The 13,010-nt window shown below is 36.5% G+C and overlaps 1 protein-coding gene across 4 annotated transcripts in view; it reads left to right on the forward strand.

Moving 5' to 3' along the window:
* LOC108752555 (spectrin beta chain, non-erythrocytic 5) overlaps positions 1–13,010 on the forward strand; it is a 66,220-nt gene that overhangs the window by 45,380 nt on the left and 7,830 nt on the right. For 3 of the 4 annotated variants that reach the window (XM_018493434.1, XM_018493433.1, XM_018493431.1), the window contains exons 4-18: positions 1,541–1,766; positions 2,152–2,429; positions 2,873–5,476; positions 5,585–5,901; positions 6,121–6,498; positions 6,667–7,332; positions 7,454–7,739; positions 8,933–9,151; positions 9,289–9,731; positions 9,966–10,019; positions 10,774–11,179; positions 11,257–11,457; positions 11,540–12,140; positions 12,245–12,588; positions 12,688–12,972. In XM_018493434.1, coding sequence (XP_018348936.1) covers positions 1,541–1,766; positions 2,152–2,429; positions 2,873–5,476; positions 5,585–5,901; positions 6,121–6,498; positions 6,667–7,332; positions 7,454–7,739; positions 8,933–9,151; positions 9,289–9,731; positions 9,966–10,019; positions 10,774–11,179; positions 11,257–11,457; positions 11,540–12,140; positions 12,245–12,588; positions 12,688–12,972 — 7,308 coding nt within the window. The remainder of the gene's footprint in view (positions 1–1,540; positions 1,767–2,151; positions 2,430–2,872; positions 5,477–5,584; positions 5,902–6,120; positions 6,499–6,666; positions 7,333–7,453; positions 7,740–8,932; positions 9,152–9,288; positions 9,732–9,965; positions 10,020–10,773; positions 11,180–11,256; positions 11,458–11,539; positions 12,141–12,244; positions 12,589–12,687; positions 12,973–13,010) is intronic. The other variant, XM_018493432.1, reaches the window with a different exon arrangement.

A 13,010-nucleotide genomic window follows, 5' to 3' on the forward strand; every position in this document is an offset into this window, starting at 1 on the left:
AGGGGGGGAGCCCAGTGTCTTCAGTCTCTTTCCAGTGTCGCGATTAAATTCAAATATATCTCTGTGTAATAATTTACAACTTGTTTTTCATCTAAAATTTCTACATTGCTATTCGATCGAATTGCAAAATGCTTTGCAATGCCTAAGATAAATTTTACCGTGAACAACTGCTATGTATATTAAAAAACTAAAGACATAATTGTTATGCCTAATTCGCTTTGAAGACTTAACATAACGGTTACAATTTTATTATTTTGTATAATTACGAAATGCGAAGTCGTAAAACACGAAAGCAGGCCGAGCGGAGAAAAGAGGCTAAAAAGATTTCTCCGCCCGTTCCGCATGCTCTTCGATCACGCGGAATAAAATGCAATTATTAAATCGCATCAGTTATAATTCATTATACGGCACGGTCACATAATTACTTCCGTCGAGTCGACGCTCTCAACGGGATTTTACGCGCCTCGAAATTAATGGTCCGAAATAAATTTCATAACCGTTGCACGTCCATGGCTTAAATAAAATTAACAGGAATTTCATGAGAGACTAGTATTAAGTACCGATGTTTGTATTCGTTTCTCTTGGACCACGTGCAATGACAACCAATTACCAAACACATCACCGTTAAGATTTACACCTCTCACATAATTATATATTTTGACATTTTGAGATTTTGAATCCATCGTTCCATTTGTAGATATTTTCCTAAAATTAATAAACAGTAACTTTTGATATTATTTTGCAGCGTATAAAATATAAAGAAGGTGTATCAATGGAAGTTCAAAGAAACAGCTGCATTAATTAGTTGCTGTGTTTAATTAGTTTAATTAGAGCTATAAAAGGCGATAAAAGCATCTACCGGTTTTCTCGATGACATTTTATACGATCGTTACAATGTAGCGCCTTATTATTCTAGATTATTTAGAATTGCCTATTAGGTCGCATGCATTTTCTATTTTTATGAATTACTCATCCGTTATTAAAACCTGTCATTTACGCAACCTGCGTCGAATGCTGCACCGCGATCGTGCAATAGATCGGAATGCGAATAAATAATCATGCGAACGCCACGTAAACGTCGAATAAATTATTCGCTCGCTGATCGATGAGTTTCGCGAAAGAACTTACGAGATCTCACTGCACAGCGTAGCACATTGAAATGACTAAGTCTTAAGTAGTGAAACATGAAACTATGTTAGTATGAGATGTCATAAGAGACAAGTCTCGCGAAGAAAGAAAAAAATTCAGTTAAGAAATTCTGCCGGCGTTTTGCACCTACGAGACATAAGTGTATGTGAAACAATTTTCTTGATTTCTGGAAAAAGCAAATCAGTATTAGTTAGTTAATATTAATTATTATATGTACTGATGTTCATTTAATGACATTACATGATTAAGACGGTTATCGTAAACGTTAGGATATTTTTTAATGTTAAAATGTTTTTGCGTAGAAAATTTTTTGTTCCATAAAATCACTATTCTTTTCAATTTTTTCCAACAATTCTCTTTCTGATCTCAAAGATTACATTCTTTGTTTCAGGTTCGCCTTGAGAGTATCGGTGCAGAAGATATCGTGGATGGTAATCCCAGACTGATCCTCGGTCTCATCTGGACCATAATTTTGAGGTTCCAAATCCAAGAGATCGAAATTGATGTAGACGAAGAGAACGACAGTAGCGAGAAGAAGTCTGCCAAAGATGCTCTGTTACTGTGGTGTCAGAGAAAGACAAATGGCTATCCCGGCGTTAACATCCAGGACTTTACTGGTGAGAGTCGAGTTCTCTGTCTTGCATGCAATTACGCGGCATGAATATTCAAAGTATCTGAATGTCTTAAAAAAAAAGTTTAAAGAAATCCTATAATATTTATAAATCGAGAAAACATTTAGCATAATCTTGCACGCGAATCTTCCAAGCTATAAACTTTACTCTGTATTTTTTTAAGTATTAAAAATTTATAAGATAATTGAGAAGAATTATTAAATATTGTTTATTTATAAGATTAAATATTAGGTATATATAATACACACACACACACACACACACACACACACACACACACACACACACACACACACACACACACACACACACATATATATATCTATATATATGAGAAAAATTTAAAATATTTTAAACATTATACAAATAGGCTCCTGGAGGAATGGACTCGGTTTCAACGCTCTCATACATGCTCACAGACCGGACTTGGTCAATTGGTCGGAATTACAGCAAAATAAGAACATCGATAATCTCAATTATGCCTTTGACGTTGCTAATTCAGAACTCGGCATACCACGGCTACTGGACGCAGAAGACGTGGATACAGCCAGGCCAGACGAGAAGTCCATTATCACCTATGTTGCATCTTATTATCACACATTCGCCAGAATGAAGAACGAAATAAAGAGCGGCAAAAGAATAGCGAATGTACGATTATTTAAAAGTCTCATTATATACATATAAAATTGTAAAATAAATATTTTGAAAATCTAAAGATTTAAGATCTTGAAGCTCTAAAAATATTGAGAATCTATATTTCTTTCTGCTAACATTAAGATTATATCGAAGAATTGACATTTTAATTAATAATGTTAAGATTAAATCGAAAAATTTGATATTTTAATTTACTAATTAAAAAATTTGACAGTATCTATAAAGAATCACTTTAAAATTTAAATTTATATACTTTTTTAATGATTTATGTATATAATAATTTTGAATATCTGTATATATTATATGTATATATTATATATTTTTTATAATTAAAATATTTTATACTTTAAAAAGCTATAAATTCAAGAATCTAAGAATCAATTAAATTTAATTAAATATCTTAATTACAAAATTAACTTTCTTTTTTGTACTCGCAGATTGTGGGTCAGATGATGGACGCCGACAAGATGAAAATTCATTATGAGAAGTTAACAACTGATCTGTTGGAATGGATCAAGATGAAAATCGAGGTTTTGGAAAATCGCAGCTTCCCAAACTCACTCGAAGGTATTCAACGCGAACTTTTAGCCTTCAAGCAATACCGAACAGTGGAGAAACCACCGAAGTACAAGGAACGGTCTGAGATAGAAGCGTTATACTTCCACATAAACACCCGATTAAAGTCTCTGAATCAGCCAGCGTTCACCCCACAGGAGGGTCAGCTGATCCATGACATCGAGAGAAATTGGGTAGAGTTGGAGAGAGCAGAGCATCGCCGTGAAGTCGCTCTGAGGACTGAGTTGTTACGACAAGAGAGACTCGAGCAATTGAATTACAAATTTGAAAGAAAGAGTGTACTCCGAGAAGGTTACTTGAAAGAAATGATTCAAGTCCTGACGGATCCCCGATATGGCAGCAATCTAGCACAAGTAGATGCCACAGTGAAAAAGCACGAGGCTATCAGTGCCGACATTTTGGCACGCGAAGAGCGCTTCCACGATTTAACAAACATGTCCGAAGAATTGGTGCGGGAAAATTATCACGGTTTAGAAAGAGTACGCAGCAGAGAGCAAGAGGTGTTGCAGAGATGGAAAGAATTGCTGGCTTTGCTGGACAATCACAAATCCAATCTGGTCGCACTCAGCTCACTAATGACCTTAATGAGAGAAATCGATACAACGTTGGCTTCTATCCAAGAGCTTCAGCTGAACTTCCAGAGCACTGATGTGGGTCCACACTTACTCGGAGTCGAGGATCTGCTGCAGAAACACAGCCTGCAGGAACTGCAGGTGACGGCTCTAGGCGAGAGCCAGAGACGACTCGGTAGACAGGCCGCTCAACACTTGGCACAGCCGCAGAATAAGGAGGCACCATTGTTGCAACAGAAACTGGAGTTACTAAATCACGCCTATGACGAACTTGTAGAAAACAGTAAGGAGCGTAAAGCTCGTCTAGAAGACGCCAGAAATTTCTTTCACTTTCTTCAAGATCATGAGGACGAAGAGTCGTGGTTGGTAGAGAAACAACGAATATGTAAGGCTGGCATTTCCGCGAAAGATTTGCGAGCCGTAATATCACTGCAGCAGAAACATAAAGCCTTGCAAGACGAAACGAAAGTGCGCAGGCCTAAATCCGAACAACTTTGCGATGCCGGCAGAAAATTGATAGCCGATAATCATCCATCGGCATTGGAGATACAGAATCGAATAGATTCGTTGCAGGAACATTGGAGAGTCTTGGAGGAATTAGCGGCATTGCGGAAGAAACAGCTGGACGACGCAGCTGAAGCGTTCCAATTTTACGCCGATGCGAATGAGGCGGATTCGTGGATGAACGAGAAAATGGCTCTAGTAGCATCGGAAGATTATGGAGTGGACGAACCAAGCGCTCAAGCCTTGTTGCAAAGGCATAAAGATTTGGAGGGTGAGCTAAACGCTTACAAAGGTGATGTACAGTCCTTAAACACACAGGCGGAGAAACTCATTAAATCCGGCATCTCCACTCTGGAATTGTCTGCAGATCCAGAACCAGTCGCCGAACTTGAGCAGGAAGAATGGAGCAAGGAAATCAGATTGGTACCACAAGACGAATGGGTGGACGAAGTAGTTGAACGACTCGAGCCGCGAACTATTAATGAGGATAGATTGGTACCGCAAGTGAAGAGTTTATATCCGTTTAATGGTCAGGGCATGCATATGGTGAAGGGTGAAGTTATGTTTCTGTTGAACAAGACAAATCCCGACTGGTGGAGCGTTAGGAAAGCTGACGGTACGGACGGATTTGTGCCGGCTAATTATGTGCGTGAGATCGAGCCAAAGGTCGTGCAAGTACAAGTACGTAGACCTGAGAAGATCAAAGTGACACAGCGCGTAAAGAAGACGAAGATGGTAAAGCAGGTGGTACCAGTCCGGCGATTAAAATCCATTAAGTCTACCGTAAAACCGATCAAGCGAAAGACGGTGAGTGACGGTGATAGCGTGGAAAAGCGACAGAAAAAAATCAATGAGACTTACAGCGAGTTACAGAATTTCGCTGTAAAACGTCATGCGTTGCTGGAGGACGCCATCAGGCTTTATGGCTTTTACCGGGAATGTGACGACTTTGAAAAGTGGATCAAAGACAAAGAGAAGATGTTAAGAGTCGACGATCCTCGCGACAACGTCGAATCAGCAAGGAGAAAGTATGAGAAATTTTTAACGGATCTGTCAGCTTCCGGAAAACGGGTGGAGGCAATAGACGCAGCGGTAGAGGAATTTGTTCGCCAAGGCCACAGTCAGCTAGATAAAGTCAAGGCCAGACAGAGGCATATTCATCAGCTATGGGATCATCTAAACTGGCTGAAAACACAAAAAGAAAAGAGCTTGGAGGGCGCGTCCAGCGTTGAGTTATTCAACAGAACTTGCGACGAGGCTCACGATTGGATGCTGGAGAAAATCACCCAACTAGATACAGCCGAGTTGGGACCTGACTTGAAGACTGTTCAGGCTCTGCAAAGGAGACATCAGCATTTGGAACGGGAATTGGCGCCAGTTGAAGAAAAAGTGAGATAATTTCAGAATTTTTAATAAATAAAAAGCATCAAATAATAAATAAAAAATAATGACTCTCTTAATTTTCTTATATAATTTTATCTTATTTTATTTTTACAGGTACGGAAAGTGAATTTATTAGGCAACAGCGTTAAGAATTCGTACCCACACGAATGTAACAATGTTAATGTGAGACAAAACGAAATCAAAGATTTGTGGAACCAAGTCCAAACAAAAGCCAAGGAACGACGATCTCGTTTAGAAGACGCGGTTGGTCAACAGATATTTATAAACAGTTCAAAGAACTTAATTAATTGGGCCACCGATACACAAGAAACAATGAAGGCCGAAGAATCTGTAAGAGACGTTGCTACTGCTGAGCAACTTAAGAAACAGCACACGGAACTTGGAGAAGAAATACGAACCAAAGAAGACGAGTACGTAATTGCTGACATTGTACAATCAATTTTGTATTTAAAAATTTTATGAAATTCAATAAAAATACTGTATTTAATATTATTAGTAAAAATAATTTATTATTAATAATGAGTATATTAAAATAATTTTTATTAGGATATTCTTATTGAATTAGTAAAGAATATTGTTAGTGAAATATCTAATTTTTTATAAACGATCCTTTTTTTCTATTCTTGTAGATTCCGCGAGGTTGAAGATCTCGGTAGAGAACTATTACGTCGTAATCCAACATTGACAGATGTACGCGAACGTCTTGAAAAGTTAAATGGATTATATCCAACAGTAACAGCCAATTGGGTAGCAAAAGAAGAATGGTTACGACAATGTCTAGAATTACAACAATTTAATCGAGAAGCCGATCAGATCGAAGCTACTACCAGTTCTCACGAAGCTTTCCTTGAATTCACGGACTTAGGCGAATCTTTGGATGACGTCGAGGCTTTATTGAAACAACATGAAAAATTCGAGAACACTCTTCACGCACAAGATGACAGATTAAAGGCATTTAGTGACACCGCGGACAAGTTAATCGCCCAAAATCATTATGAAAAAGATTAGTAAGTATTAGAAGAATTTATCAAATTGATCGATACGAGTAAAAAAATAATATTATATTATAGATCTTGTAAAATTAAATTAAACTGAAGTTATTACAAAAATTTGTTTTTAAAATAAAATTAAGAAACTTTTATATCATATTAGCTATATAAATCTAATTTATCTAGCATTAACGAAAGAAGAAATCAAGTACTAGCTCGTCGTATGGCAGTAAAGGACGCTGCTCAACGCCGAAGAGCAGCCTTGAATGCATCCGAGCATTATCAACAATTCTCAGCCGAAGTGGATGATTTACGTGATTGGTTGGGTGACAAAATGAAGACCGCAGCCGATGAAAGCTATCGCGATTTGAACAATCTCGAGCGTAAACTACAAAAGCACGAAGCTTTCGAGCGAGAATTGCGCGCCAATGAGGGACAGTTAAGAGCAGTCAACAAAGCGGGCAAGGCGCTCATATCAGAAGAAAATTATCGATCAGACGATGTAGGAAAAACTTTGAAGGATTTAAATGATCAATGGGACCAACTGGTAGCATTATCGTTGGAAAAAGGTCGTAGATTGCGACAAGCGGCCTCACAACACGGATATAATCGCACCATGGAAGATGCTAGATTAAAACTAGAGGAGATAGAGACCTGTTTGCAAAGTAAACAAGTAGGTATGGATCTCCGCAGTTGCAAGGAATTATTAAAGAAACACCAGACCCTCGAGAGTGACATGTGTCAATGGGAGCAAAAAGTGGACGATCTAGTGGCCATGGGGCAGGAAATGGCACACGAGGGTCATTTCGATGCGGCAAATATTTTGAAGACCAGTCAAGCGACCCAAAGAAAGTACGTGAAATTTTTTTCTTCAATTATCATCTCTTCTTTTAAACTAATTATTTAATGATCAAACTGATTCGTTACCGAGATCGTTGATGTACAATGATGCATGGTTCACTGTATTTGGTAGATTCCGCAGCCTGAAAGAACCAGCTAAGCGACGTCGAGAAGCATTAGAGGAGAGTCTACGCTTCCACAAATTTGGTTTTGAATTGGATGCAGAATTGCAGTGGATCAAAGATCATTTGCCTCAAGCGTCCTCAACAACACTCGGACAGAATTTGCATCAGGCCCAGACTTTACACAAGAAACATAAGAAGCTAGAAGCAGAGATTGCTGGTCATCAGCCTATGATAGATAAGACTCTGGCTTCTGGACAGACACTCATTGATCAAGCTCATCCGGAGAAGAAAAAGGTAAAGGTTATTTTCAAATAATAATCTTTTTTTTTTCGTGAATTCGCACGATGATTGGCTGATATGAGACTGGAGTAAGAACTTATGATTTTTGCACAGCAGGAGCATCTCGAAGGGTACCACGTCTACGGAGGTAAGGTAGACACACAAACGCATGAGAAATGTTATCACAAATGTTTATTGCTTTTCTGTTTCAATGATAATTATTAGCAATCCAGTTAGACATCACGTAATTAACAAATTATTTTAATTATTATTGTTTTTATAAGATGTTAACTACAATTACTGTACTTCTGTAGCATAATTTCTAAAATTATGCGAATTATCTTTATATTATATGATCGACTCTTTATACATGAAAATCTTAAAGATTTTAATATGTTGTTAAAAATCTTATTGCAAAATATCCAAAGTATTGTAAAACTTCACGTATAAGAATTATACAGTAGGAATTTATTCTCAGATATACGTACTCTTTAACAAATGTTACACAGATATATACACTCTTTGACGAAAAAGTTTACATTTATGCGTAACTTTTTTTGTCAAAGAGATTTGATATTCATGTATTGAGAATCGTTTATATTATATGTATATAAGGTCTGTTTTCTGTAGCTGAACTAGTGTGTACTTTTGGAACTTAAAGTGAATATATGTTTAATATTTGTCGAAAGCGAGAAAAAAAGTTCTAGTGCAGTCTAGCAGAAATAGAAAACAGACTAATGGATGTTTATTCTTTTTTTTTTATAGGAATACGAAAATTTATATATAAGTATTTTAATAATATAATCTTTTATATATATATTTTTTTTATTATCATTATATCACTTGTTTTGCAGCTTATTTCATACTAAAGATGTAAAAATTAAAGGAATATCTAATTTATTTTTTAATTTTATTATTAATTTTAATAATTCAATTTTAATTGCACAAGCTTTCTGATTTTATTCTATTGCTTAAGAAATAAGTCTCAGGAATCGAGATAGAAGATGTATACGTGTTATTGCATGCAGACGCAAAACTTTTGCCACAGCGACGGAACTCTAGGCAGTGTGTCAACCTTATTGATTTCAGCGATTAACTATTTAATGAATTATTAATTCGTATTTGTTTTTGCGCGAGTAATTTGTTGAAAATGTTATTCATTGAGCTATTAGATAATAATAAATAATTAAATGCATTAATTTTACTAGATCCAAGAACTGTGCGATGTTCTGGATGATGCGTGGAGAGACTTACAAGACAAAGCAGGAGAGCGCAGCAGAGCATTGGACTTGTCCCTAAGAGCACAAGAATTCTTTTTCGAAGCCGGTGAAGTCGAAAGCTGGCTTAATGAGAAGAACGATGTGCTGAGTTCTACCGATTATGGCAGAGATCGCGATGCCGCCACGAAATTATTGACAAAACATAAGGTATATATTTTGCAAAACGAGTAATAAATACTATTAATCAAACAACTCACTTAATTATTCAGCTAATGCAATTATAGTGTCATCATAATTATATAGTCATGTTAAATAAAAATTCGCATCTGGCTTATAATTTACAGGCTGTTGAGTTGGAATTAGACACATACAATGGTATTGTGACAGAAATGGGACACACTGCTTCTACAATGATCAACTCAAAGCATCCTGATAGTAAAGCGATAGCCAACAAGCAGCAAGCGATTATTCAACAAATGCGCGCCTTGCAACGACTGGCTACAGTAAGACAGCAACGTTTAATGGAGAGCATGTATCGCCATGAATATTTCTTAGAGAGCAGAGAGTTGGAACAATGGATTAAAGAGCAAGAACAAGCAGCCGCGTCGGAGGATTACGGACAAGATTATGAACATCTACTGTTATTACAAGCGAAATTTAATGATTTCAAGCATCGAATAGAGGCTGGCTCCGAGAGGTTTAATCAGTGCGAAGAATTAGCCAGAAAACTAATTGCGAACGAAAGTCCTTATATCCAGGACATCGAAAAACGTCAGGAACAATTAGGGTAAATCTTTAATATATATCTAATTCAAATAAGAATTTTTTTGTCATTATTTTCATTTCATTACTTTTTTATTACTCTCGTAGAATATTATCTCATTTAATTGCATGCAATAAATTAACAAAATGGCATATTTGATGTAAATTAATATGTTTCGTGTAATTATTTGCTTTTTTTTTCTCGGTGTTGGGTCGGTGTTGGATATTAACTTTTTTTTCGTATACGCATTCAATATAGATCTGACGAAGATGATCCGGTGCTTCAAGTACAAAATCGACAGGAGACAATGAAGTAAGTACATGCTTAGTTACATGAACTGACTCATGTATATACCGGAGTGTTCCACAATTCGTGATCGAATTTTAATAATATATTCCTGACTTAAAAATAATACAAAAATCCTAATATCAAAATATCGAGGCTATAATAGTTTTTAAATTAATTCGTTATATATATTTATTATTTTTAATATCCTGTAATATTTTTATGTTGTGTACGTTGAATATATAATTATTTTCTATGTTTAAACATAATTAGTGAAGTATTTCAACATTATCAGCTCTATGATTAGTTAATTTTAACCGTTATTAATTTAAAAACTATTATAGCCTCGATATTTTGATATTAGGATTTTTGTATTATTTTTAAGTCAGGAATATGTTATTAAAATTTCGGTCACGAATTTTGAGATATCCTGTATAGATAAGCATCATGCTACGATTCAAAGTATATCTATTTTTCATGCTTCTCATTTTTCGTGACTTCGCAATCTTATATCTGAAATCTTCAATCTTTCTTAGATCTTCTGCTTTCTAAATTTCTGCCTTAACATTTTCGAATTCTAAAATCTTGTAATAGTTGTAATGTAGAAATTATTATGTATTAACTAATTTACAAATTTTTGCATACTTGTCAATACTATATATAATTATTTACTGTATTACAAGTAATAAAATTATTTGTCTGAACTCTTTACTTAAAAATTTTACACAATTTCAAAAAAATAACAAAATTTAACTTTGAGATACAATTTTTTTTATTGTAGAGAATCGTGGCAACATCTATTGGGTCTCATCCGAAATCGCGAACAACGATTGCAAGCGGCAGGAGAAATTCATCGATTTCATCGCGACGTGGCGGAAGCGTTATCACGAATACAAGAAAAAGAGGCTGCTTTGCCAGAGGATCTTGGTCGCGACTTAAATTCCGTTTTAGCTTTAATTAGACGACATGAAGGATTTGAGAATGATTTGGTCGCTTTGGAGGCTCAATTGCAGGTGTTAGTCGAGGATGCATCTAGGTTACAAGTACATTATCCGGGTAACAACGCGGTGCACATCGATCAGCAGCAACAAATCGTTGTTGCTCATTGGGAGGAATTGAAAGAAAGATCTGCTCATCGAAGGGATCAATTGCAAGCTAGCTGCGATTTGCAACGATTCCTCACTCAGGTATTAAATTATACTTTTCACCAGTTATATTTGACGATTTATATTATTTTTAACGAGAGAATCTTAATTACATTTAGGTAAGAGACTTGATGAACTGGGCAGCTGGACTCCGTGCTACAATGTCAACGGAAGAAAAGGTTCGAGACGCGGCCAGCGCACAAATCTTAAAAGCAGAACACGAGGCTCTGAAAGGAGAAATCGAAGCACGAGAGGATAGCTTTAGCTCAGTACTCGATTTAGGCGAAGCTATGGTGCAAACTGGTCACTATGCTGCTATGGTAGGGCTATACATCACAGACATCTACCATAGATAATAATATTCGCGCGAGTATCTGTTAATCACATCGATATACTTTTTAGGAGGTCGAAGAAAAGTGTAATCAGCTGTTGGATGAGCGACAGAGGCTACACACCGCTTGGCAGCAAAAGAAAGTGCACTTGGATCAACTAATCGATTTGCATTTCTTCCTCCGAGACGCCAAACAACTTGACACTTTGTCTACTACTCAGGAAGCAGCACTGAGCGGCGACAACTTCGGAGTCTCAGTCGAAGAAGTAGATGCGCAAATGAAAAAACACAACGAATTTGAAAAGCTGTTAGTCACCCACGAAGAGAAGCTAACGGCGCTGCAAGAGCATGGGAACAAACTTCTGGAGCAGAATCATTTTGACTCATCGACGATCGCCCGACGACTAAACGAGGTCATTCAAAGACGCGCAAGAATTCGTGACCTATGCGATGCGCGAAGAAGAAGGTTGGAAGCCAGTCTGCTACATGTACAGTTTGTTAGAGATGTTGGTGAAGCCGAGTCTTGGATAGGCGAAAAGCAGAAGAAGTTAGAAGCAGAAGCATCCAAGGGCGAAGTATCCAGTTTGGAGGACAAGATCAAAAAGTTACAGAAGCATCAGGCATTCCAAGCAGAGCTAGCAGCAAATCAGAGTAGAATTGAAGAAATTAAAGGTAATTGATTGATGAACAAGCTATGGCTCGGTTCATTGAATCGGTTGAATTATTTTCTTGTTATTATTATTTGAAACTTAATAACAAATTTATTTATAAAATAGCAAAAGGAGAGACTTTGTTAGCGCGAAAACATCCAGCGAGCGCGGAAATTCGTCAACAATTAGATCATTTACACGCATCCTGGCGAAAATTGTTATTGGAATCTGGAAATCGAGGTAGAGGTTTAGAAGAGGCTCAAGATATTTTGGAATTCAACAATCAGGTGGAGAAGATCGAGGCATGGATCAGAGATAAAGAAATGATGGTTCAGGCAGGTGATACTGGAAAGGATTATGAGCACTGCTTAAGTCTCCAAAGGAAACTCGATGATGTAGACAGTGATATGCGAGTGGATGATTCTAGAATAAAATCGATCAATGCTTTGGCGGATAAACTTATAAAACAGGTAACATTTTTAGCATGAAAAAATAAAGATATTGAAGTATATAATTGAATATTTTTATTATTAAAAAATATTCATGTTATTTTGTTATATTTTATACAGGGTCGTGATAATGAATCAAAAGCAATTCAACAACGGCGTGATAACTTTAATAATAAGTGGAAAGGTTTGCAAGGTGCTCTAAGCGCGTATCGCGAAACATTAGCTGGTGCATTAGAGATCCATCTATTTAATCGAGATATTGACGACACAAACCAAAGAGTTATTGAGAAATCAGTGGCCATGAATACGAGTGATACAGGAAAAGATTTACCTGCTGTCGAACAGTTGCAAAGAAAACAAGAGGCTATGGAGCGAGATATGACAGCAATAGAAGGGAAACTGAAGGTAAAGACATCAATTTTTATTAATTTTTTATTTCAGAA

This window comes from Trachymyrmex septentrionalis, unplaced genomic scaffold (genome assembly GCF_001594115.1).
Source record: "Trachymyrmex septentrionalis isolate Tsep2-gDNA-1 unplaced genomic scaffold, Tsep1.0 scaffold60, whole genome shotgun sequence".
NCBI classification, from domain to species: Eukaryota; Metazoa; Arthropoda; class Insecta; order Hymenoptera; family Formicidae; genus Trachymyrmex; species Trachymyrmex septentrionalis.